The following is a 25,118-nucleotide window of genomic DNA, read 5'->3' on the forward strand; positions in this document are numbered from 1 at the left end:
TTCCCCCTTGCCCACGAAAGGCAAAGGTCCCAAGTTCGAGTCTCGGTCCGGCACACAGTTTTAATCTGCCAGGAAGTTTCATATCAATGCACACTCCGCTGTAGAGTGAAAATTTCATTCTAGAAACAACCCCCAGGCTGTTGCTAAGCCATGTCTCCACAATATTCTTTCTTTCAGGAGTGCTAGTTCTGCAAGGTTCGCAGAAGAGCTTCTGTTAAGTTTGGAACGTAGGAGACGAGGTACTGGCAGAAGTAAGGCTGTGAGGACGGGGCGTGAGTCATGCTTGGGTTGCTCAGTTGGTAGAGCACTTGCCCGCGAAAGGCAAAGGTCCCGAGTTCGAGTATCGGTCCGGCACACAGTTTTAATCTGCCAGGAAGTTTCGAATCAGCACACACTCCGCTGTAGAGTGAAAATTTCATTCTAATCCCATCATGATGATTACAAAAACACTAGAGTTTGATCATGATCTCCTTACCATAATAATAATTATTAAAATGTTACCAGATAGGGAATTTCCATCAAAATCTCGTGTACATATTTACTGTCTTTGTCATCTTTGGTGCCTCAAGTTTAATTTCCTTTCCACAATACATGTCCCACTGAGTTACTTTATCTAGATATTTGATTAATTATGTAAATAATTCAGGAGCGAAGGAGACCACTCACCAAATAGCAGAAACTTTGAGTCATTAACAGGTACACACAAAAGAGAAGAGAAACTCGCTAGCTTTTGAAACAAATCCTTCGACAAGCTAGAGTACAAATACTCACACAGCTGCACATTGGAATTGATATAACATAGAAGGAACCAGGAAAGTCAGAAACTATAAAAAACAGAGGAGTGAGTGATACGCCACTGACATGATCTGAAGTTGTACCTGTCAACAACTCAACACTTCTATTATATTTGGTAAATGGTCTCATCTATTACTAAATTATTTACATTCTGCCACAACTTTTATTACTATATTTAAGTTGTTGTTGTTGTTGTTGTTGTTGTTTGTTGTTGTAGTGGTCTTCAGTCCAGAGACTGGTTTGATGCAGCTCTCCATGCTATTCTATCCTATGCAAGCTTCATCTCCAAGTAACTACTGCAACCTACATCCTTCTGGATGTGCTTAGTGTATTCATCGCTTGGTCTGCCTGTAAGATTTTTACTGTCCATGCTGCCCTCCAATACTAAAGTGGTGATCCCTTGGTGCCTCAGAACATGTCCTACTAAACAACCCCTTCTTCTAGTCAAGTTGTGTCACAAATTCCTCTTCTCCACAATTCTGTTCAGTATCTCCTCATTAGTTACGTGATCTACCCATCTAATCTTCAGCATTCTTCTGTAGCACCACATTTCGCAAGCTTCTATTCTCTTCTTCTCTAAACTATTTATCATCTATGTTTAACTTCCATACATGGCTGTGCTTCATGCAAATACTTTCAGAAAAAGACTTCCTGACACTTAAATCTATACTCGATGTTTACAAATTTATCTTCTTCAGAAATGCTTTCGTTGCTATATCCAGTCTACATCTTATATCCTCTCTATTTTGACCATCATCAGTTATTTTGCTCCCAAATAGCAAAACTGATCTGCTACTTTAAGTGTCTCATTTCCTAATCTAATTCCCTCAGCATCACCAGACTTAATTTGACTACATTCCATTATCCTCATTTTACGTTTGTTGATGTTCACTTTATATCCTCCTTCCAAGACATTGTCCGTTCCGTTCAACTGCTCTTCCAAGTCGTTTGCTTTCTCTGACAAAATCACAATGTCAGTTTAAGTTATTAACTTTTTAATTTTTATGAAACCCTAATCACAAAATTTGAAGCATATTTTTTTTCTTAAAAAAAAAAGCTATATTTACATCCACATACATACTCTGCAAGAACAGTAAAGTACACAGAAGAGGGCACTTTGTATCATTGCTGGTCATTCCCTTTCCTGTATCACTTGAAAATGGAGCAAGGCAAAAAGATTACCTGTTTAGCTCTGCATGAACCATAATCACAGTTATTTTGTCCTTACTCAAGATGAACATTGAATACAGTAGCATTGTTTTTCAGTTTGTTGCAAATGCTTGTTTTCCAAATCATATTTTTGTTTTTATGAAATATGGCTGGAGGTCTTTTATCTTCAGCAGCTCTTGTCATTTTGAGGACACCCCCCCACCACCACCACCTCCTCCTTTCATTTCTTGGAGCAAATCTAAATAGTACTGCAAGATATGGACAGAATCCTTGCAGTCAACATATAAATTCTTGTATTTATTAGCTAATCAACAATTCCAAGTTTTCAGTTCCTCCTCTCATTCCTTAATCACTTTTTTCGAGTCTATATTTGAATAAAATGTAAGATAGGCTTTCCCTCTGTCAGTAAATACCATCCAAATTTCAAAAGTATGAGAAATTTCTGAGAAATAAATAAGTAAAAAAATATATTATCATTTTTGTTTAATTATAAACACCAAACTATTGTAACATCTGAAACAGTGTGTTTCATTAGGGTATAAATACTGTTGGAAACAGGAACCATTGACTAATTATGTCATCTTTGATAAAGAAGTGAGCAGTCATGTCATGGATGTGAAAGTCCTTGAAGGGGAAAGTTTTGACATGGTTCACTGGCTACTTACTACCACTTTGAGAATCATCCCAAAAGAAAAGTTTGAAACAAGGTGCATACTCTAGGTAAAAGTTTGGGAATTAGAAAAACCTGAAAAATGGGAATACTTTAAAAAGTATCTGTTATCAATCATCCAAAAACAGAGGAATGGACCAAATTCAAGTAAGTACTTGATGGCACTGCAGCAAAAACTGTGAGAAAAACTAGTCAGTACAGCAGAGAAAGAGGAGGAGATCCCTGGTGGTACTATTATGATTGATCTGAAAATAAAGTAGAGAGAGGCCTGAAACCAAGAGCAAAGAGAGTAATTAAGTCAGAAGAAGAATAGTGTTGGGCAGTTTTTTCTGAGTAACTTGAGAAGACTGTGCGAAGAACAAGAAACTGGTGTGCATAAATCTGAAAAATATAAGAAATATATTTGCCCCAATAAAAGCTCTGGAGAAGCAAGACGGTTCCATCACGTGGTGTAATGAGAGCATATGATAAGAGATGAGGGAATATTTTGTACAGATGCATATTTTAATGGATATAACAGAGAAAGAAGCATGAAAGTCAGAAACTACGAAAAAGAGAAAGTAAGTGACATGCCACTGACTTCGTCTGAAATAGAAAAACCTGGCCGCAGTGGCCGAGCAGTTCTAGGTGTTTCATTCCGGAACCACGTGACTGCTACAGTCACAGGTTCGAATCCTGCCTTGGGCATGGATGTGTGTGATGTCCTTAGGTTAGTCAGGTTTAAGTAGTTCTAACTTCTAGGAGACTGATGACCTCAGATGTTAAGTCCCATAGTGCTCAGAGCCATTTGAACCATTTGAAACTGAAAATGCTTTGAAGAGAATTAGCAAAGGCAAATCACGATGCATACATGGAGTAATTGTAGATGATCAAAGCTGCTAGAATTCAAGAGTTCAACTGGCTATACAAAGTAATGAACACCATTTGTAAAGAAGGAAAAAGTCCTGATCAACTGGCAACTACCCATCTTCAAAAAAAGGAATCAGGCAGAACTGTGGCAACTATAGAGGAATCACACTTCTGCCCCACTGACATAAGTTTATGGAAGAAAATTTAATGCCATTTTAGAACCACAGCTCAATGAGGAACAGTATGGGTTTAGAGATAACAGAACAACACATCTCATGTTTTCTGTTCGAATGGTAAAGGGAAAGTACTGAGAGAAAGTAAGGGATACCTTTGCCTTCCTAGATTTCCAGAGCCAAATCTCCATGACAATTGGTTATTCTGTCTGGTTTACAACAAGCAAAGGAGTATGATAGAGAAACACATTGTCATTGCTCCTGCTCATCACCCTGGAGAGATAAGACAAAATGCTCATAAAGAATTCAATGCATTTACCTTTGCAGATGATTTGGTGATGTGTGAAAGCATAGAAGAAGAAGTGCAACATAAGGCAACATAAATTACACACATGTACCCACCAATTGAAGCACTTTGGCCTAAAAATAAGACACACAGAAATGGTTGTGATGCCAGTCAGCCGATGAGGATCACATAGGAACAGAGAGAACCTAGAAAACTTCGACCACTTTCAGTATTGTAACTTGAGACACAAAAGCTTCCTCAGAAATCATTAACAGAATTCAAAAAGCAGCTCACTTTTACCAGCAACTTAGGACTTTTCTGGTGGTTCAATCAGATCCCTTTAAAAGCCAAGAAAACTGTTTATCAGGCATATTTTTTGCTATAAGTATGCCACTCCTACAGAACAGATAACGGTAGACTCCAGAGTGCAGAAACATAGTTCCTGCGGTCGTCCATCCAAAAAACAAGAAAGGTTAAATCCAGAATTAAAAGATCGATTAAGAAACACAAGTAGAACAGCCACTATGCAAAAGCATGAGAAACTCAAGACTGAAATTGTTTGGACATGTAAAAAATGTGGCTCAAAGTAGAACTTGGAGAAAAAGGCTTGAAAAGGTACTTGAAGGCAAGAGACTAGAGGCTGGCCCAGGAAATGGTGGATACCTCAAGTTAAACAGGATCGGGAAAGAAGAGGACTGAAATGCCAGAAAGTCAAGAGAGAAGTGTACCAGGACAGACAAAGATGAAAAGCACTCTTCTACCACAACAGGCCACCTGGATATAGTTAATGGTGGTGGTGGTGGTGGCGACGACAGTGGTGACGGCGGCGGCGGCAGTGGTGGCATCATCGTCATCATCATCCAACAATGGAATCATGAGTTTTCCTGACCTTCATAGCTTTTAAAGTGTCACTTCCAGGGTGGGGAGGTACACTGGCCCTGGAGCAAATCCACCCAGCAGATTGACAGTGAGGGTCGGTGTGCCAGCCAGCCTTGATGTGGTTTTTAAGTGATTTCCCTCATTCCACTGGATGAGCCGCAGGGTTGTACCAAAGTCTCTCCTCAGTTATACAATTCTCAAGCATTTAGAAAACTTTCATCACTTTCACCTCAATAACAGGGACAAAGGCAGAAGGAAAAGAAGAAAGGAATTGTGAGTTTTGAAGTCCACAAACTTGGCAGTATAGATCATGCTACTAGCTGCTCTGTTTTGAATCATTAAGAGTCTATTTGATTTTGATATGAATGTTCCATTAAAGATTCTCCTTAGTACATTTTGACATGGTTCTAAATTCATGCTGTAGCAATGGAGAAGTGCACTGATACATGATTAGTTAAAATCTCTCCAAAATGAATCTTTCACTTTGCAGTAGTGTATGCACTGTTTTGAAACTTCCTGGCAGATTAAAATCTTGTGACACACTTGTAACTGAACCTGGCTGTCACAGACAATGCCCTTACCAACTGAGCTATCCAATCATGACTCATGATCTGCCCTCACAGCTTCAGTTCTGGTAGTACCTCACTCCCTCCTTTTCCAATTTCTCAGAAGCTGTGAGGGCTAGCCATGAGTCATGCCCATATAGCCCACTTGGTGAGAGCATTGCCTGCAAAAGAGAAAGTTTTAAGTTTGAATTCCGAATTCCAGTCCAGCACATAGTTTTAATCTGCCAGGAGGTTTCATAACAGCTGACACTCCACTGCAGAGTGATAGATTCATTTGGAATCAAACACATAGGCTGTGCTAAACTATTTCTTTCCAATACCCTTTCTTGTACTAGTGATAGGCCCCTCAAGGTATTGAGAAGGGCTTGTGTAAAGTCTTGTGAGTAGGAGATGAGGTGCTGGCAGAATTGAAGATGTGTGAACAGGTGGTGAGCAAGGCTGTCATTATCCACTGCTTGTCAGCAGACTATAGATGCCAAATTTTATAAAATTCTTCAAAAATGTAGTCCAGTGTCTAAATTATTGAAAGTAAAGTGTGGTACCTATTATAAGAAAATACAAAAACTAGTTGAAGTCCATCACAACACTTCCATTCAGTTTCCAAATGGAATAGGTATTCAGTGTTAAATATATAAATTACACCTACTCTGCCACTTTGTTGTGATGCTAATTATAAGTAATATTTCACCTTATTATTGATTCTAGTGGTTCAAGTGCTGGTGACCTAGGGGATGTGACACCATGTAATGCATCACCAAACTTGTCAGCAATGACATTTCGCAATATAATTAGGGATGACTCGGAAGAAACATGGAGACTGCAAATTCAGAGTTTGCTAAATCAGTTTCCTGTGCCACCTCTTGAATTGTTTCAGCTTCTTCAGAGACTCATTAAGGTAACTACAGACACCAATATACATTATCACAGCATGTTTATTTCATTTTCTTAAGTCTATGGTAGCTGATATACTGTTGTTATTGTACACAGAATCTTGTAACACATTTTGATTCTTCAGTTTCACAAATAATTTCTTATACCTACTGATACACAGAACTGTATGCACAACTTCTTTGAGTGGTGCTCATTGTAAATGTACAGCTTGCAGGTTATAAGTAATAAAATTGAGAAAGAGTGGTCTCTATTATCATGAAAAGGTGGAATGTACAGAATAAGATGAATCATTAGCACTGGCAGAGATGAAAGTTAAATAGAGAAATCTCATCCTCTCATAACAGTGTATTCTTTCTTCTATAGACAGAAGTTGATGTGATGTGAGACAAAGTTCAAAGGTGATAGTGAGATAGTAGTCACTCAGAACCCAAACTTAAAAGAGACATGACTGATAGCTGCATAAACAATGCCATGCAACGAATGATAACTTTTCTTCCACCACACCAGTTTCATACATTTGTATTGCCTTATACCAAAAGTTTTGTCTATTGTGTTTTCTTCATTTGATTTTATTATCTCTTTCTACCATGATATCAGTGTGTTTCATTATCCTGCATGATTAAATTTTGAACTATCACTTTTCCCCTTGTTACTGCTTCTCCACCTTCCATCTTGTTGCTACTACCACCATAAAGCACTGTATTATGTCTTTCCAGCTTGCATGTCTTTTTAACTAGACACACCTTTCCATATCCCCTGCTTTATAATTAGTTGTAAGCCTTTGCTATGTATTATGTCACTATATTGAGATATTTTATCTCTCATACCACTGTTTTATCTCAAGCACCACTTCAGTGGTATTTTTCTTTTTACCATAGCAGAATCTTACAAAAGACTTATCACAAACTGAAATAAATTTTGTCATTTGTAAAGGCTGTCATTACCACCAAATTAGTTTTCAGGCTCTCATGAATGACACATGACACAGGAACTGAAACAGAGGGTAGCAAAGCAAGAGCAGATATGCTGAACCCCATTTTCAAATGTTCTTTACAAAGAAAAATCCAGGAGAACTGCCCCACTTTGACACTCAAACTACTGCAAACACTGACACTCTTAGTGTCAGTGGCATCAAGACTCAACTAAAATTGCTAAAACTTAACAAAGCTGCAGGCCCTGTGGAATTTCTATTGGATTCTATACAGAATTTGTAGCTGAGTTATCCCCCTTTTTAATCATGTTATATCAAAGTTCCCCTGAACAAAAAACTGTTCCCAGTAGCTGGAATAAAGTGCAAGGCACACCTGTCTCCAAAAGTATTACAGAAGTGTTCTGCAAAACTACCTTTTTATAGCTTTAACATCCATCTGTTGTAGAATCTTAGAACATATTCCAAGCTCAAACACAATGAGCTATCTTAAACAGAATAACCTCTTCCATGCCAGCCAGAGTGGATTGCAAAAACATTAGTCATGTGAAGTCAAACTTGCACTTTTCTCATTTGACATCCTAAGAGCCGTGAGTCAAGGTAATCAGATGGATGCCATATTTCTTTACTTTTGTAAAGCATTTGAAGTAGTACCGCACCAACATTTATTAACAAAAGCATAGGATACCAAATTTTGTGACTGGATTGAGAATTTCATAATAGAAAGGACACTGCATGTTGTCATGGTTGGAGAGTCATTGGCAGATCTAGAGCTAAGTTTAGGTGTGCCTCAGGGAATTGTGTTGAGGCCTTTACTGTTCACATTCTATATTAATGACTGGGCAGTCACTATTAATAGCAACCTCAGATTTTTTACAAGAGATGCAGTTATTTATAATCAAGTCAGTCTGAAAAAAGCTACATAAATATCATTAATATTTTAAAGTGATGCAAAGATTAGCAACTTGCTTTAAATCTTCAGAAATGTGAAACTGTGCACTTTACAAAATGCAAAAATGGAGTATCCTGTGACTACAGTATCAGAGAGTCTTCACTGATATCAGTCATATCGTACAATTACCAGGTATAAAAGTATGAAGGGATGTGAAATAGAAAGGTTGCATAGCCTCAGTCATAGGTAAACCAGGCAGCAGATGTCTGTTCATTGGAAGGGTACTGAGCAAATGCAATGAGTCAATAAGGAGACTGTATATGAAATACCTAGAATACTTCTCACATTAGAATATTGCTCAAGTGCTTGGGACCCATACCAAACAGGACTAACAGGGCCTATTGGATATATACAAAGAAGAACAGCACCAGTGGACATTGATTTGTTCAATCAGTGGGATAGCATCACAAGTATACCGAAAAACCTGAACTGACAGACACTTGAAGATAGATGCCAGCTATTTGCAAGATCCTATTTTCAGAATTTCAAAAACCAGTATCAATGAGGAATATAGGAATATACTACAGCCCCAAATGTATCACTCCCATAGGCACTTCGAACTCAAGCTTAGACGAATTATAGTCTTCACAGAGGTATTTAAGCAATTGCTTGTCTGTAATGCATATGTGACTAGAATGAGAAAAAACTAGAATGTGGTGCAATGGTAAGTACCCTTCGCCATGCAATTCACAGTGATTTGCAGAGTGTAGATATAGAGGAACGAAATTTGCAATATTAGTCTCTTTCATTCTAAGAAATAGTGCTTTGTTACAGGATGTGAGCAACAGAGCGGTTTCTATGACACAAGAAGCATGCCGTTACTTATCCTCAGAAGGTGCTATTGGCCCATGTGCTGTTCTGGGTATGCGGCTGCAAGCTCTATCTGATCTTCTAGCAGCACACGTAGAACTGCCTCATGTATGGATTGGTCCAGCTGCATTTAGCACCACTAGAACCAGTGAAACCTTACGATTTGGCATGCTTGAAATCCAAGAACACTGGGAAACATTCCTTGATAGAAAAGATCATGCTACTGAGGTAAGTAATTCATTTCACTAATGTGAAATAAGAGCAGGTATGGAGGGGTTGGAATAAGGAGCGAAAAATATTTGCATTAAATATATTCCTCAGAAAATGTTTTGATAAAGCAGGTGATTCAGAATCTATTATTGCAAAAGTAAATGCAGCATGTGCAAGTTGAATAAATTTTACAAGTTAACAGGCAGTGCCTCTAATTGTCAAGAAAAGTCATTTTGTCTCAAATTACGAGAAGGAAAGGACTAATATGAAAACTGTCTTTTTTCAGTTGTGTTTTTCATGCTTTCATTATGACTTGTGATCTCTTCTTAGATGTGAAAAGTAGAATACTTTCTGAGCACTGACTGAGCAACATGGTCTGTATCTAAATGCTTCTGGTAAGAAGCTACTTGCACCGTTAATTTCCAGAAGCATCCAGTCTGACCAAAGAACTGTCCATCCTGTACCAATATTAATATACACTTCTGTAAAAAACAGTCCACCCTTTTAGAGGCTTAAAATTAATTCAAGATGTATTGTTGCAACAGCGCATAAGGAGTACATGAATGCATTACATTTAGAGATCAATAGAATAAGTGGTTCTGAGATACCAGATATCGAGCCATGCTGAAACAATAATATTAGTACATGGCATAGCCTCCACAGGTGGAAATGCAGGTGCTGACTTCGGCATCCAGTCATTTGTACAGACGGCAAACGCTGTCCTGGGATATGTTGTGCCATACCTTCTTGACCTGTTCATGTAGTTCTGTAAGAGTTGTTGGTTGACTAGTTGCACAAGTCACTTCTCATCACAGCAATTCCTATATGTGCTCAATTGGAGAAAAGTCCAGAGATCGTGCTGGCAATGGAAGCTGCTGTATGTCTTGAGCCTCAGGTGTGCCCAGTGTGTTTTGGGTTAATGCAGTCTGTAGGATAGTACTCTCGATATGTATGTTGTACTTGAAAATGACTATCACTTGCATGCAGGGAAAATCTGCCTTGATTCATTGCTGAAGACTATTGCATGCATTTCTATCTCCCAAGTGGTCCTCTGATAGCATCAGTTTGAGCCATGCACATCGATGCTGTGGCATGAGTAGAAGATGGGCTAGTGGTGTGTGAGCCCATAGTCCCACTGCTAATAATCAGTTTGCGACAGTTCGTTTTGACACATGTGGGCTTACAAGCCCTCTTATCTTTATGTGGTAGCTGTATGGTCTACCACTGGTGCCCTTACAATACAACAATCCTGGTGGGTGTCTGTGTTATGTGGATGTCCAAACCTTGTCTTTGGATGTGAGAATGTTCACATAACCACCGATATCAGCGTCATTGCACAAGTGACACAGCTTGTTCAACTTGTGTGACAGTTGTCCGAAAGAACCACCCCGCCACTCAGAAGACCACTGTTTTACCCCTTTCAAGCGCATGAGTGCATCTGTGTGGCATGGTTGCCTGCTTGCCTCACACATTTGTACTACACTGAGCCTTTTGACTGAGCATTCCCTGAAAGGGCAGATACAAATGGCACTCTGGTAGCTATGCCACTATGCTATCTGCTGGCAGACAACATTGAAACCTTTATCAGTACATCCACTACTCCAAGGCGGCATATACCATCATTGGGTCAAAATTGATGTTGTCTTTCCAGGTGTACTATTTTTTTCTCTGGCAGTGTAGTTACAGTTGAAACACCTAATAGTAAAACATAATGCCGCAGCTTGGATATTGCCATGGATATTAAAGAAAATACATTTACATTCATCAGCTTGAAAAGAATGAACTTTCCATATCCATAATGGATAATGAAAAGGTTGGTGGAATTGAGCAGGTGGATACAAACTAATATCGCAGTATTGTAGAACCAATAGGAAGAAGTGAAGAGTGACTATACTAGCAATAAATAAATAAATTCCAGGCCTTGTAGATTAATTACTGTTGTATTGAACAGCTTTTTGAATGCTGTTCTGCAATAGTGAATCTGAAAACATACAAGCTTACAGTGCTAACACTTTCAAGACCACAAAGAGAAAGTATCTTAAACTTCATAAAGCAGCATGAAATAGTTTTAATAAGGTTATGCCAGCTTAACTGGAGAATTATTGTTTTTGAAGACATTAATGTTGAGTTTATGTCAAATAGTACTGATCTGCGGTACCTAGCATTATTGTTGTCAGGTCTTGGATTCTTTTCTGCAGTAAAATCCCCTAAAATTTGTTATAGTAAAAATTTTATTGTAATAATTATTAATATAGCAGCTTTTGGCAGATATAAGATGTCTTGTCTCAATAAACCATGCAGAGCCATGGAAAGATCTCTTCTATCAATCTTTGTGATAAAATTGTTCATTGGCTATTGACACTTTGGAATAAAAACTGTAAATTATTATAAAGGTCATAATACAATTAAAGTCATGATCCTGGTAAGTTGTGCATATGCTATGTTCAGTTAGTGACAACTTACAGTATCTACTGTGTTTATTAGGTGTGATAAAATGTAATACAAACACGTGATGTAACATTGCAGTTTCTTTGTTAAGGAGGTAATGATTGTTTTCAGTGTATTGATGCAGTTAAGACTACATTCAAGTTGCATATGCTTGGTGAGAGCCAGACAGATCTGTCAAATGAAGATATAATGATCCTTGATATGGGCCGTGCTCTGTATAAACTTCATTTCCAGCTGAGACTTTTGATTGAAGCTTCCCATAAGATGGTTACTGTTCTGACCACAGCTGCAAAAAGCAATCAGGTATCTGACGTACAACTATTGTTATTGTTATTATTATTATTTCTCTTTCCTGTCTCAGACATTATGTCTGGTTAAAAATGGAAAGTGATGCAGACCTTGATCAAGCGTGACTTCCTTTTAACTGCACGGTATATGTTACATTGCATTTAGGAACTTTCGGGTAATTGAACATGTATCAATAATTACAGATTTCTGTAGTTGTATATATAAGTCTTGATGTAGCTGTATTGCATTGATGTACTGGTGGATATTGTATGGTATGACTCCTGTAGTTGATAGTATAATTGGTATAATGTCAACTTTATCCTGATGCCACATGTCTTTGACTTCCTCAGCTAGTTGGATGTATTTTTCAATTTTTTCTCCTGTTTTCTTCTGTATATTTGTTGTATTGGGTATGGATATTTCGATTAGTTGTGTTAATTTCTTCTTTTTATTGGTGAGTATGATGTCAGGTTTGTTATGTGGTGTTGTTTTATCTGTTATAATGGTTCTGTTCCAGTATAATTTGTATTCATAATTCTCCAGTACATTTTGTGGTGCATACTTGTATGTGGGAACGTGTTGTTTTATTAGTTCATGCTGTATGGCAAGTTGTTGATGTATTATTTTTGCTACATTGTCATGTCTTCTGGGGTATTCTGTATTTGCTAGTATTGTACATCCGCTTGTGATGTGATCTACTGTTTCTATTTGTTGTTTGCAAAGTCTGCATTTATCTGTTGTGGTATTGGGATCTTTAATAATATGCTTGCTGTAATATCTGGTGTTTATTGTTTGATCGTGTATTGCAATCATGAATCCTTCCGTCTCACTGTATATATTGCCTTTTCTTAGCCATGTGTTGGATGTGTCTTGATCGATGTGTAGCTGTGTTAGATGATATGGGTTCTTGCCATGTAGTGTTTTCTTTTTCCAATTTACTTTCTTCATATCTGTTGATGTTTTGTGATCTAAAGGGTTGTAGAAGTGGTTATGAAATAGCAATGGTCTAGCCGATGTATTTATATGAGTGATTGCTTTGTATATTTTGCTAGTTTCTGCTCGTTCTATAAAGAATTTTCTTAAATTGTCTACCTGTCCATAATGTAGGCTTTTTATGTCGATAAATCCCCTTCGTCCTTCCTTTCTGCTCAATGTGAATCTTTCTGTTGCTGAATGTATGTGATGTATTCTACATTTGTGGCATTGTGATTGTGTAAGTGTATTGAGTGCTTCTAGGTCTGTGTTACTCCATTTCACTACTCCAAATGAGTATGTCAATATTGGTATACCAAAGGTATTTATAGCTTTTGTCTTGTTTCTTGCTGTCAATTCTGTTTTCAGTATTTTTGTTAGTCTTTGTCTATATTTTTCTTTTAGTTCTTCTTTAATATTTGTATTATCTATTCCTATTTTTTGTCTGTATCCTAGATATTTGTAGGCATCTGTTTTTTCCATCGCTTCTATGCAGTCACTGTGGTTATCTAATAATAATAATTATTATTATTATAATTATTATTATTATTAGTAGTATTACTACTACTACTACTACTACTACTACTAAATGAAGAATATGAGCAGATACACATCTCCGATATAATATTTGTGACACCTTCCCCATCATCTTTGTCTACCCTCATCCTCACTACAGGTAGATTGCTCTCATCTTATAGACGTAGTGGCACCAAGGTTAGTGTCCAGTCCCTAGCAAATGGGACAGGAACTGAAATTGAGGATGGCAATGCTAAAGCTGAAATGCTTAACTCAATTTTCAAATGTTTTGTTAAAAGGAAAACCCAGGAGAATTGCCCCAATTATGGATTAAACAAGCATTAATGTCAGCGATGTTGAGAAATAGCTGAAATCATTAAAATTGAACAAAGCTCCAGCCCCTGATTGGGTCCCTTTCAGAGTCTATACTGAATTTGCATATGAGTTAGTCCATCCTCTGAGTGTAATTTGTTGTAGATCCCTCAAACAAAAAACTGTGCACAGTTTCCATCCAAAGTCCTTAACATCAATTTATTGTAGAATTTTAGAACTTATTCTGAGCTCAAACATAATGAACTGTCTCGAATAGAATGACGACCTCAATAGCAACCAGCATGGATGTTAAAAATGTTGGTCATGTGAAACCCATCTCACACTTTTCTCACATGATATACTGAAACCTTTGGATCAAGACATTCTGGTAGATGTTGATTTCTGAAAAGCTTTTGAATTGGTACCACACTACATTCATAGTCAAAAGTACAATCATAAGAGATCATCATCATCATCATCATCATCTTGGACAGTTTCCAGCCTCTGGCTGGGTCTGTATGGAACATAGGCCCCTCCATCATCTTCTGTCTTGCCACCATCTCTCTGTCTTCGCCTTGGTCCAGTCTTCTCCTTTCTTCTGGATGCATTGCACTGCCATCTGTCTCTCGGTCTTCCTCTTGGTCTCTTTCCTTCCAGTTTCATCTTGTGTATCCTCCTGGGTATCCTCTTCTCCTCCATTCTCTTGACGTGTCCATACCATCTCAGCCTTGATTTCTCTGTATCCTCCTGTAACGGTTCCACCTTCATTAACTCTCTGATCCTCTCATTTCTTAACCTGTCTATCTTTGTCATCCCAATACTGTTTCTCAAGAATCTCATCTCACTAGCTTGTACTTTGCTGTTCTCTCTTCCTTTCATAACCCAGGTTTCTGACGCATATGTCAGGATTGGGACATAGTACATGTAACCTGTTTACTGATTGTGAGTACATCCTTGCTCCATATCAGGCTTCTGACACTCTTCTAAAATGCTTCTGCTTTTCTCCCCCATTTGTTCATTTCTCTGTCGTTTTTTTCATCTTCCTGTATCGGGCTTCCTAGGCACTTGAAACTCTCCACTCTCCTCAATCATTCCCCACCAATTGTTATTTCAGTTGTTCCCCTGTCCTTCTTTCTTGTTGTGATAAAATCATCTCACTCTTACTTATACTAAATTTCATCCCATATTCTTGTACTGTTATCCCCCAAATCATCAGATCATCTGCAAACACCATAGCTTTCATCTTCCTTTCACCAATTACTTGTGCTACTGTGCTCATTATATCATCCATCACTACAATGAACAGCAATGGTGAAAGTGCACTTCCCTGCCTCAAGCCACTCTTCTGTTCAATCCAAGCTGATCTCTGTTCCCCCACTTTCACACAGCTCACACTTCCATGGTACATTTCCCTTGAGGTATCAAGAGAGATTTGTGACTGTATTGAGGACATTTTGATAGAGAGGAGACAGCATGTTATCTTGGATGGAAATTAGTCTTCAGATGAAGTAACTTTAGGTGTGTCCCAGAGAAGCGTGTTGGGTCCCTAGCTGTTCATGCTGTATATTAATGACCTTGCAGACAATATTAACAGTAAAATCAGGTGTTTTGCAGATGATGCAGTTATCTATAATGAAGTACTATCTGAAAGAAGCTGCATAAATATTCAGTCAGAACTTGACAAGATTTCAAAGTGATGTAGAGATTGGAAACTTTCTCTATATATTGAGAAATGTAAAATTTTTCTCTTCACAAAATGAAAAAAAAAAAAAAAAAGAAAAAGAAAAAGCATAGTATCCTATGACTATAATATCAGTGAGTTACTGTTGTAATCAGTCAACTCAATCAAATGCCTGGATGTAACATTTTGTTGGGATATGAAATGGAATGATCATGTAGGTTCAGTCGTGAGTAAAGCAGGTGGTATACTTCAGCTTACTGTAGAACACTGGGGAAGTGCAATCAGTCTACAAAGGAGATTGCTTAGAAATCGCTCTTGCAACCAGTTCTAGAATATTTCTAAAGTTTTTGGGACCCGTACCAGATAGAACTAACAGGGGATATTGAATCTATATGGAGAAGGGCAGCACGAATGAACACAGATTTGTTTGATCCTTGGGAGAGTGTCACGGAGATACTGAAGGAACTGAACCGGAAGACTCTTGAAGATAGACGTAAGCTATCCCGAGAAAGTCTATTAACAAAGTTTCAGGAACTCTAATGCTTCAGACGACAAGAAGTGAGCTGGTTTGCAAACTTCCCACCTCTCTCCCTTAGGTTGACTTACTTGGTATGCACAGCCGATCTTCTTCTCTGGATAGCCGGCTACGTCGATCTCCAAAAAATTCTTCTCAGAAGAATAATGCTGGTTAAGGGAATTTATCAGACTCACTCTCTCTTTGTGAAATAATGACGTATTCACAGAATACTTTTCAACAACTGTTGGTATATTTGAATTTCCACAAAGAACAAAATTCACACTTCACATAAACAATTGACCTCTTGTAAGTCACCCATGTCATCTCACATTACAAACAATTAAGTTACATTTACAGCAGAGTTGCTTGATAATCATGACACTGTTATACAGGAATCGTACACTTGTCTTGCCTCTAGCAAATTCAAGTTAAAAGTTACTTAAAAGTCTAATCTCATTTCTTCGTTTGCCTTTAACAACCATCACAGTCACTAAACCAGCAAAGAATAGCACAGGCTCTTCTCTACACATACACTGAAACTCTATGGATCGTACAGCAGGTACCTATAGGCCGTCGTTCGGCTGCTGCATCCACATTTTGCTCTGACTGTTTTTAGACCTCAGCACACAAACATGCAATGTGCAGCAGGTCAGATTCGTCTCTCTACACTTCTATTTAAAATATCATGGGTTCGAGACAGAGGGAGGCCAAGTGGTTCTAGAATTTACGCGTAAATTTTCGAAGCACTACAGAACTGGCTTTAAATGATGACTCTAGGAATATGCTACAATCCCACATGTGTTGCTCACATAAGGATTGTGAGGATAAGGTTAGAATAATTACAATACACACAGAGGCATTCAAACAATCATTCATGCTCCATACATCAAGAGCTTGGATGGGAAACAAGTTCTAAGCGAAGAAGGGAAAGCAGAATGGTGGAAGGAGTATATAGAGGGTCTATACAAGGGCGATGTTCTAGAGGGCAATATTATGGAAATGTTTTGATCCATACTGCCACCTGTCGAGATATGGAAAGCAAAGAGTTTGCAGTAGACAATATTTGCTTTGCAGTACCAAAGACAAAGAAGTGCTCATAGCTCTTAATTTTAGAGCCCATGTTTGCTAGATGTTTTTGCTTCAAATGATTGTTCCTGTTATATCCCTGAATATTGACCATTCCTCCTAGGACACCCTTTATAAAAAGCCTGAACAAGAAAAATGAACTCCAGGACTATGTTATACAAAGGGAAAAGGAAGTAGATGTAGGTGATGTGGGAAAGATCATACTGCAAGAAAAGTTTGACAGCTAGTGTTGATAGAACTAAGTTGAAACTGGGCCTCTGAAGTAGCTGACATTCTCTCATAATGATTGAAATGCTTGGGAGAGCCAGTCTTAACAAAACTATTCCACATGGTGTGCAAAATATGAGACAAGTGCAATGCCTTCAGATTTCAAGAAGACTGTAATTATTGTAATATAAAAAAAATGGCAGGTACCGACAGCTGTGAGCATTAATGAACTATCAGAGTAATAAGCCATTGTTGCAAATATTGGCATGAATTATTTACAGAAGAATGGAAACCTGGTGGAGGCTGATCTCAGGAATAGATCAGTTTGGTTCCCAAGAATATGTGGGAAAGCCTCAGGCAAATCTGACCCTACAGTGTATCTTACATGATAGGTTGAAGAAGGGCAAACCTGGATTTATGGCATCATTTGTTGATTTAGAGAAAGCTTTTGCTAATGTTGGCTCCACAACATTGTTTGAAATTCTGAAGTTAACTCAGATAAAATACATGGGGCAAAAGATTATCCACAACTTTTACAAAAATCAGACTACAGTTATCAGAGACAAAGGATGCAATCTGCAGCAGTTGAGAAGGAATTGAGGCAGGGTTGTAGTACATCCTCGATGTTATCCCAACCATGCATTGAACAATCTGTGTAGAAAACCAAGGAGAAATATGGAAGGAGAATTAAAGTTCAGCAATAAGAAATAAAATCTTTGAGGCTTGCTGATAACATTGTAGTTCTGTCAGAGGTGCCAAAGGAGTTGAATGAGTACCTGAACAGAATGTATATCATCTTGAAAAAACATTCTAACATGAACATTAGCAAAAGTGAACCAGTGTTAATGAAATTAAGTCAAATTAATTAAATCAGCCAATTATGACATGAGACATTAAAAGTAGCTGACGAGTTTTGTGTTAGGGCAGCAAAATAACATGAGTGCCGATGTAGGGAGGATATAAAATGCAGACTGCCAATAGCAACAAAAGCATTGCAGAAAATAAGATCTGTTAATGGATTCATAATTGAACAGCATTAGTCTCTTCACTCATTTCAGACTAAGGAGAGAAACTAACAAGCAACTTAAAACAAAAGCAAAGTGGAATACATAAAGCATCCAGTGACAGCTACAGTGCAATTGTTTGCTGTGGTTGGCATTGTCATAAGTGAGGTAACAATAATGAGTTGGTTGTTGTTGTTGATGATGTCGTCTTAAGTCTGAAGACTGATTTGAGGCAGCTTTCCTTGCTATTCTATCCTGTGCATGCCTCTTCATCTCTGTGTAACTACTGTAATCTACATCTGCTTGAACTTACATACTGCATTCAAGCATTGGTCTCCCTTCACTCTTCTTTCCATTACCAGATAAGTCATATCAGCTGATTCCTTCCTTTAGTCAAGTCATGCTATAAATTTATTTTCCCCCATTCAGTACCTCCACATTCACTATTTGATCTACCCACCTAATTTTCAGCATTCTTCAGTAGAACCACATTTCAGAAGCTTCTATTCTCTTCTTGCCTAACTGAATTGAATTGAGACAAAAAAGAAATTTATGATACAACCTGACTATAAGAAGTGATCAGTTGGTATCATACATCCTGAGTCATCAAGGAATTGCCAGCAGAGGGAAGTGCAGGGGGTAAAAACTGTAGAGGGAGACGAAGGTTCGAATACAGTAAGCAGTTTAAAATGGATGTAGATTGCAGTAGTGATTTGGAGATGAAGTGGGTTGCATAGGACAGAGTAGCATGAAGAACTGGATCAAACTAACCTTCAGGGTAGAGACCACAACAACAGCACCTGTGTTCAGAAGAATAATGAGGAAAAGGTTTCTGATTAGAAAAAGATTAATGCAAAAGGGGGTGCTTTTTTGTTGTTGTCTATTTGAATGATAAAGTTTCTTTGCTTTTTAAATGCTGTGCATACAGGAACAGAAAGTGGATGTCAGTAAAGAAACATCTTACATTCAGGAAAACGATACAGCTCTAAATGTGTAGATAACAATAATGTACCTAGCATTTCATAGAAATTTGTAACCTAATTTATGAAATTATATGTGACCAGTTTTTACTTTTCTCTCACACCTTGTACTGTTTGTACACTAATTTTCATACTGAACTACAAAATAGATAATTTTATGTACTGCAATGCATGGTAGTCCAACAGAGTGGAATTGTTGCATTTTACTTTGATTGCTCTGTTGTATTGTGTATGTTTCATTATGTTAAGTTGAAAACAATTTTGTGTCCATTTATGAGACTCTGTACAGCTTTTCAGTATTCGTGCTGTCCTTGTCCATCATAGAATGCAATGCACAACATTCAGGTGTTCCCTTGCCAGCATTACAGCTATTCCTAACTGAAGTTTCCTGTTTCACATCTAAATAGTAATCATTTCTATTGTAGCTAAAAAATTTTATGAAGCGTGATCATAAAATGATGTTTTTCTGGTATGCAGAGCTGTATTTGCTCCTCAGGGTCATCACTGATAAGGACTGTCTGCAAATTGCACAACTCATCGTGGACATTCTGATGACTTTTAAAAGTTGGCTTCTGATACCTGCACTATACACAACTGAAAATGAATTTTTGGTGTTATAGTGATCAGTGCATTTAAAAACTTAATAAAAGATCTAACTTGTTAGTTGGTGGGAGAATTAATCAGAGCCACTATCTTAAAGCCCTACCATATTGTTTTTGTTAAAAATCAGAAAGTGCCAACAGTTGCATACAATATCCATACCCTCAGTCTCATACGTAAGTGCACTCATCTTCTAGACTGTATGACCTAACATCTTTGTCAGTGTGAGAAAAGTTAATTTCTGGGCAACTCTTTTAAAATGAGCATTGGTGACACACTATGATGGTGTAATAGACAGGTTCTCAGGACTGAGTTTCTGAGAAGTACTCCATAATCAGCTCTCCATTCTGAACCTGATGGGCCATTCAGTACTGACTGACTGCTGTATCATCCTCTGCCAGTATTGTCATTCAGACGTGGTATGGAGGGGCATGGGGTCAGCACACTGCTCTTCCAACAATTGTCAGTTTCCCAATCATTCAAGCTGCTACTTCACATTGCAAGTGCATCCCTTTTCAGTCCTTTCATCAAGGAAAAAAATCTGACTGGAATTTGGAAAATTGCAGTGGTCTGTTAACTACATTCAGATAATTTATCTGGTGTAACACACTCTTTAAGTGTCATACAACCCCATATTCAAGTCCTTCTATAGCACAAAACACTGATCTGATACAGAAGTTGGGCACTTTCAGTCATAACACAATTTTCTTGTAGTTAGTTGTGTTAAATAATGAAATGAAATGTAATGTACATTTTAAGACATATACCGGCATTAAAATAAGCTAATTTGTTTATTGCTAACACCTATACTATTACATATAACAGTATAAGTCATATTCATTCCAATATTGTCTTATTATTACTGGTAAAATAACAGCCTTGCATAAAAATTTAATAAACTTTTGTTTGTAGTTGCAGGATGTATCAACTGAAGTTTTAGCTATTCGAGCAGGGCTCTTACGTGTCCTTGAGGAGGGCGGTGAGTCAGATCACGGTACACCAACACCAACACCATCTCCTGTACTTGGTTCCAGTAGTGAAGATGCAGAAGCTACACTGCTGGAGCTATTACGCTTAGAGAAGTGGGGTGCTGCTCTTTGCCATGCAAGGCAGTACAGGTAATACTGACAGTAGTCATATGTTGAATGACTTCATTTTTAAATTGTATTTGTAGGTTTTACTTTATAAAATATATGATAAATTTCTGTATTGATTAGGAAATGATAGTGCTGTTTCACTATTTCCATTCTGAAAGTAAGTGACTAAGATACAGTCCGATATGTTCAAGAAACAAGCTCACAGTCAGTCCATGAACATGAAAAGTTAGCTCTGAATCCCAGGCTCTCAGGAAGAAGAGTTCTTTCTACAAGAGAGAAATGGGAAAGAAAATAATACACCTTGGAAGTTGCAAAATATACATTTATATGTATTTTATTCTTGTTCCTTTACATTTATCATGGCAAAGTCACTGCTAGGAGATAATAATACTTAACTACAAAAAAAGACAACATGTTCGAGAAAATGTACAGCATTTATGTACAGTGCACTGACAAACAAAAGAATTTCCTTCTGTGTACATTAATACTGGATTCAAACATTCATTGATTTATACATCATGTAGGAGAATCTCCAGGGACGTAGAATGAGTCAATTTGTACATTAATAGATAGAAGCAGTCACCGTAGACTACTTCTGTAAACAACAGTAATGCAAAATTATGACTAGTGCTTGTGTTCTCATCAGGATTTAATGGGAATTGCTTCTAAATTACTTTATATATATTTATTGTATCAAAATAAAATTTATTTGAGAAGAATAATAAATTGTGGAAAAGAACTGCTGGCCACTAATTGTCTTCAGGAAGCAAAATGTGTAGGACTGCCGATATAGTAATATAAAAGTAGAGGAGAGACACTTCCTGATATTCTGTCCTGCTCAGCATGGATAAAAACTGCCACTTGCTCCTGTGGGTACACCAGATCACAAGGATATGAACACATCTTCCTATAAGTCCACAACAGACTGGTTTCACGATGTGGACTAAAAATTTCAGAACATAGTGAATTTGACGTAGCAACACAACAGTTACGAATTAGTAACTGCTGAAGGCCAGAAAGAAACTAAGTCAACTTGGCTGTGCAGTGGCATGATACAAACAGTTATCAGGTACAGCAAGGAATGAGCTGCACCGTGAGCCCAGGGCACAGGCTCAGGGGCAGTCACCACTAGGTGGTGCCAAGTGACACACATATCTTGGTGATGGCTCCCATTATGACAGTGGGCCATAACCACCACTCACAGCCTTAGTACCTCTGACAAGTCCACATAGGTGAATTATCTGAATCACAGTCGGATACAAAACCCCTCCCCCCTTTAATGGCCATATAGGGCTGAAAATGGCCTTACCTAAGCCAACTACATTGAGGATGAGGAAAGGGGGAAACCAGAATCCCTGCCAATGACTCAAGTGGCCTTTACATGTGGCAAGGGTAGTACCTACGGATTGTCCTCCATCGGCATCTCATCCCAAGAACATGCATGGTCTTGTGATCATTCAGAGTGGGTGGGACCAGTGGTAGGAACAGGAACCATGCATGGCACAGTGGAAGGGAGGTTACCCATTTCCATTTTCTCCCATTCCTTGTCAGTATCTGCTTCCCGTCGACACCTCGCTCTGGGTTGGTGATGGAAGGAGTAGGCCCAGAGACTGGTGTGGTTTTGCGATTAGTCCACTGGTGTTACTCCATCTATGTCTGAGAAGGGTTAGAGGTGACAGGTCATACTGCGGGCAAAGTTGGTTGTGGTGACAGGTCATACTGCTTGCGAAGTAAGAGCTGGGATGATAATGTGGCTGGATGCAGAGGCACAGAGCCCACACCACCAAATGCAGGTCAAACAGGGTACTTGTCAATGCCTATGCAAAATCTTGGCCATGTCCATTGACAGGTCCACGTGGACTTGTACATGGCCAGGAAGCTGATTGGTGCATCCCTTGAGTTTGCCAATGTCAAGATTTTCTTCATCTGCGATTTGAAAGTTGTGACCAACTGCTCAGTTTTTCAAATTGGAAGAGCGTTGATAACAGTATGTCTACAAAAGTCTCAAAACACTGAAGCCATAAATTATGGGTCATTGTTGGAGACCAATATAGCTGGGGCACCTCTTCTTTAGCAAAGATAGTAGGTAAGGCCCAGACTGTGGTCTCAGAGGATGTTGTAGACATCCGCAGTACAAACGGGAAATTCAAAAGGGCATTAACAGACAACAATCGCACTGCTCCCTAGAAGGGGCTGGTGAAAATATACATGTACTCTTTGTTGTGGTCGGTCAGGGTGTGGCCATGAGTTAAAAAATTGTACTTGGCCAACTGATTATGTTCAATGGTGGCATCTATGCCTGGCCAGTACACGTGACATCATGCCATTGCTGTCATTGGGCACATTCTCCAGTGTGCAGTGTGGAGGTATTGAAATATGCAGGGATGGCACGCTGGATGGAAAACCTTTCAACATTCTTCCGTGGCGTACAAAATGATTCCTTCTGTAACATTAACTGTGTGCCTGAGGGAAAAATAAGTGTGCCATTGTGTGTCCGCATCTTTAGACAAATGTTCAGGTCAGCTGCACCGCAGACAACACCCTGTAAAGGAAGGGGCTCTGGTTTGTCTTTGCCAATATTTTGCCTGCTGTAAAGGGAAATTCATCAAGGGTGTGCCACTGGTTCGTGTCCAAGGCAAAACACAGTGTTTCATGTCTGCAAAATCAACATCAGGGCCACACAGTAAATGAGACAGGGCATTGGCATTAGAGTGCTGTGTGGTAGTTCGGTGTCATAAGTGTAGTTACTACAAAACAGTGCCCACCACTGCAGCCATTGTGCCGTTTTGTCCAGAAGTTTCGTGTGAGCGCCAGACAATGGCAGAGGAGCTTGGGATCCATAATCAGACGAAACTTGGTACCATAGTGATAGACATTGAACTTCTGGACACCATAAATTTGCCTTACATCACTTTTTTGATCTATGAATAATTCTACTGTGCTGAGTTGCTAGATGTAAACACAATAGATAGTTCCATGCCATCGGCAAATTTGTGTGACAAGACAGCATCTATGGCCAGTGTCAACCATTTACCCAGCTGGAACATTGTCAAACAAGGGTCCAAGCTAAGGCACTTTTTAAGTTGTACGAACATCCATTGACATGCCTCTGACCACACAAACAGAACACTCTTTTTATGTAACTGGGTAAGCAAATGAGAAATATGAAGAGGATTTGGAATGAACGTGTCATAATAATTGACTTTTTTTCAGAAAAGACTCCAATTCTTTAAGATTCTTAGGCACTGGTAAATTAATAATGGCAGTTACATGGTCTTGTGTGGGTGTAAGCCGTCTTTGCTTAATATGTGGCTCAAATACTTGACCCTCAGTTGAGAGGAACTACACATGGTAAGATGACAATGTAGGCCATTGGCTTACAGCTGCTCATACAACAGTTGTAAATTGCAATTGATGCTTCCGCATGGCCCCCTTACTAACAAATCATCCAAATAATTGACACAATTAGGGATGTCCTGGATGAGCTGTTCTAGATACCTCTGAAAAATTACAGGGTCACTAGCGACCCCAAATGGCAGTCTGTTATAAGTGTACATGCCAATCACTAGTAACTGTTTTGTAGGCTCATTAGCAGGTAACTGAAAATATGCATCAGCGAGATCAACTTTTGAAAAATAGTGACCTTCCACCAATTTAGCTAACAATTCCTCTTGCATTGGGATTGGCTTCAAATTAACATTTGCTTGGGCATTAATAGTAGATTTAAAATCACCACAGATCTGAAGTGACCCATTAGGCTTTTGTACAATAACCATAGGCATTGCTCACTGATTAGACAAGACTGATGAGATAACACCCAGATTTTGCAAATTGTCTATTTCTGACTTAACTTGTATGTGCATAGTGAACGATATTAGATGGGCTCTACAGAACTTAGGCACTACCTTATGCTTCAAAGAGAAGTGTGCCTGTAAATTCACAGCAAAACCTAAGGTAGGTGCAAACAACTGTTTTAAATTTTCACACAATGCACCCAATTGATTTACCTGATCCTGAATTTGGAACCCAAAAAGTGCAAAACAGTTGAGACCAAAAATGTTAGTCAGCTAAGAATTAAACCACAAGCAAGGTTCTACATCTACATCTACAGCCATACTCCGCAAGCCACCTGACGGTGTGTGGCAAGGTTAGTTGCCAAGCTACATTTTTGTACTTTGCTTGCTACAGCAGGATCAACTGGACATTCTACATCATCACTTGGAGACATTGT

At 38.5% G+C, this 25,118-nt stretch overlaps 1 protein-coding gene across 2 annotated transcripts in view; it reads left to right on the forward strand.

Annotated features, from left to right (window-relative positions):
- Positions 1 to 25,118, forward strand: part of LOC126173067 (protein furry) — a 1,238,628-nt gene that overhangs the window by 1,197,274 nt on the left and 16,236 nt on the right. For both annotated transcript variants that reach the window (XM_049920928.1, XM_049920929.1), the window contains 4 exons: positions 6,094 to 6,283; positions 8,934 to 9,197; positions 11,739 to 11,930; positions 20,703 to 20,908. In XM_049920928.1, coding sequence (XP_049776885.1) covers positions 6,094 to 6,283; positions 8,934 to 9,197; positions 11,739 to 11,930; positions 20,703 to 20,908 — 852 coding nt within the window. The remainder of the gene's footprint in view (positions 1 to 6,093; positions 6,284 to 8,933; positions 9,198 to 11,738; positions 11,931 to 20,702; positions 20,909 to 25,118) is intronic.

Source organism: Schistocerca cancellata, chromosome 1, assembly GCF_023864275.1.
Source record: "Schistocerca cancellata isolate TAMUIC-IGC-003103 chromosome 1, iqSchCanc2.1, whole genome shotgun sequence".
Lineage (NCBI taxonomy): Eukaryota > Metazoa > Arthropoda > Insecta > Orthoptera > Acrididae > Schistocerca > Schistocerca cancellata.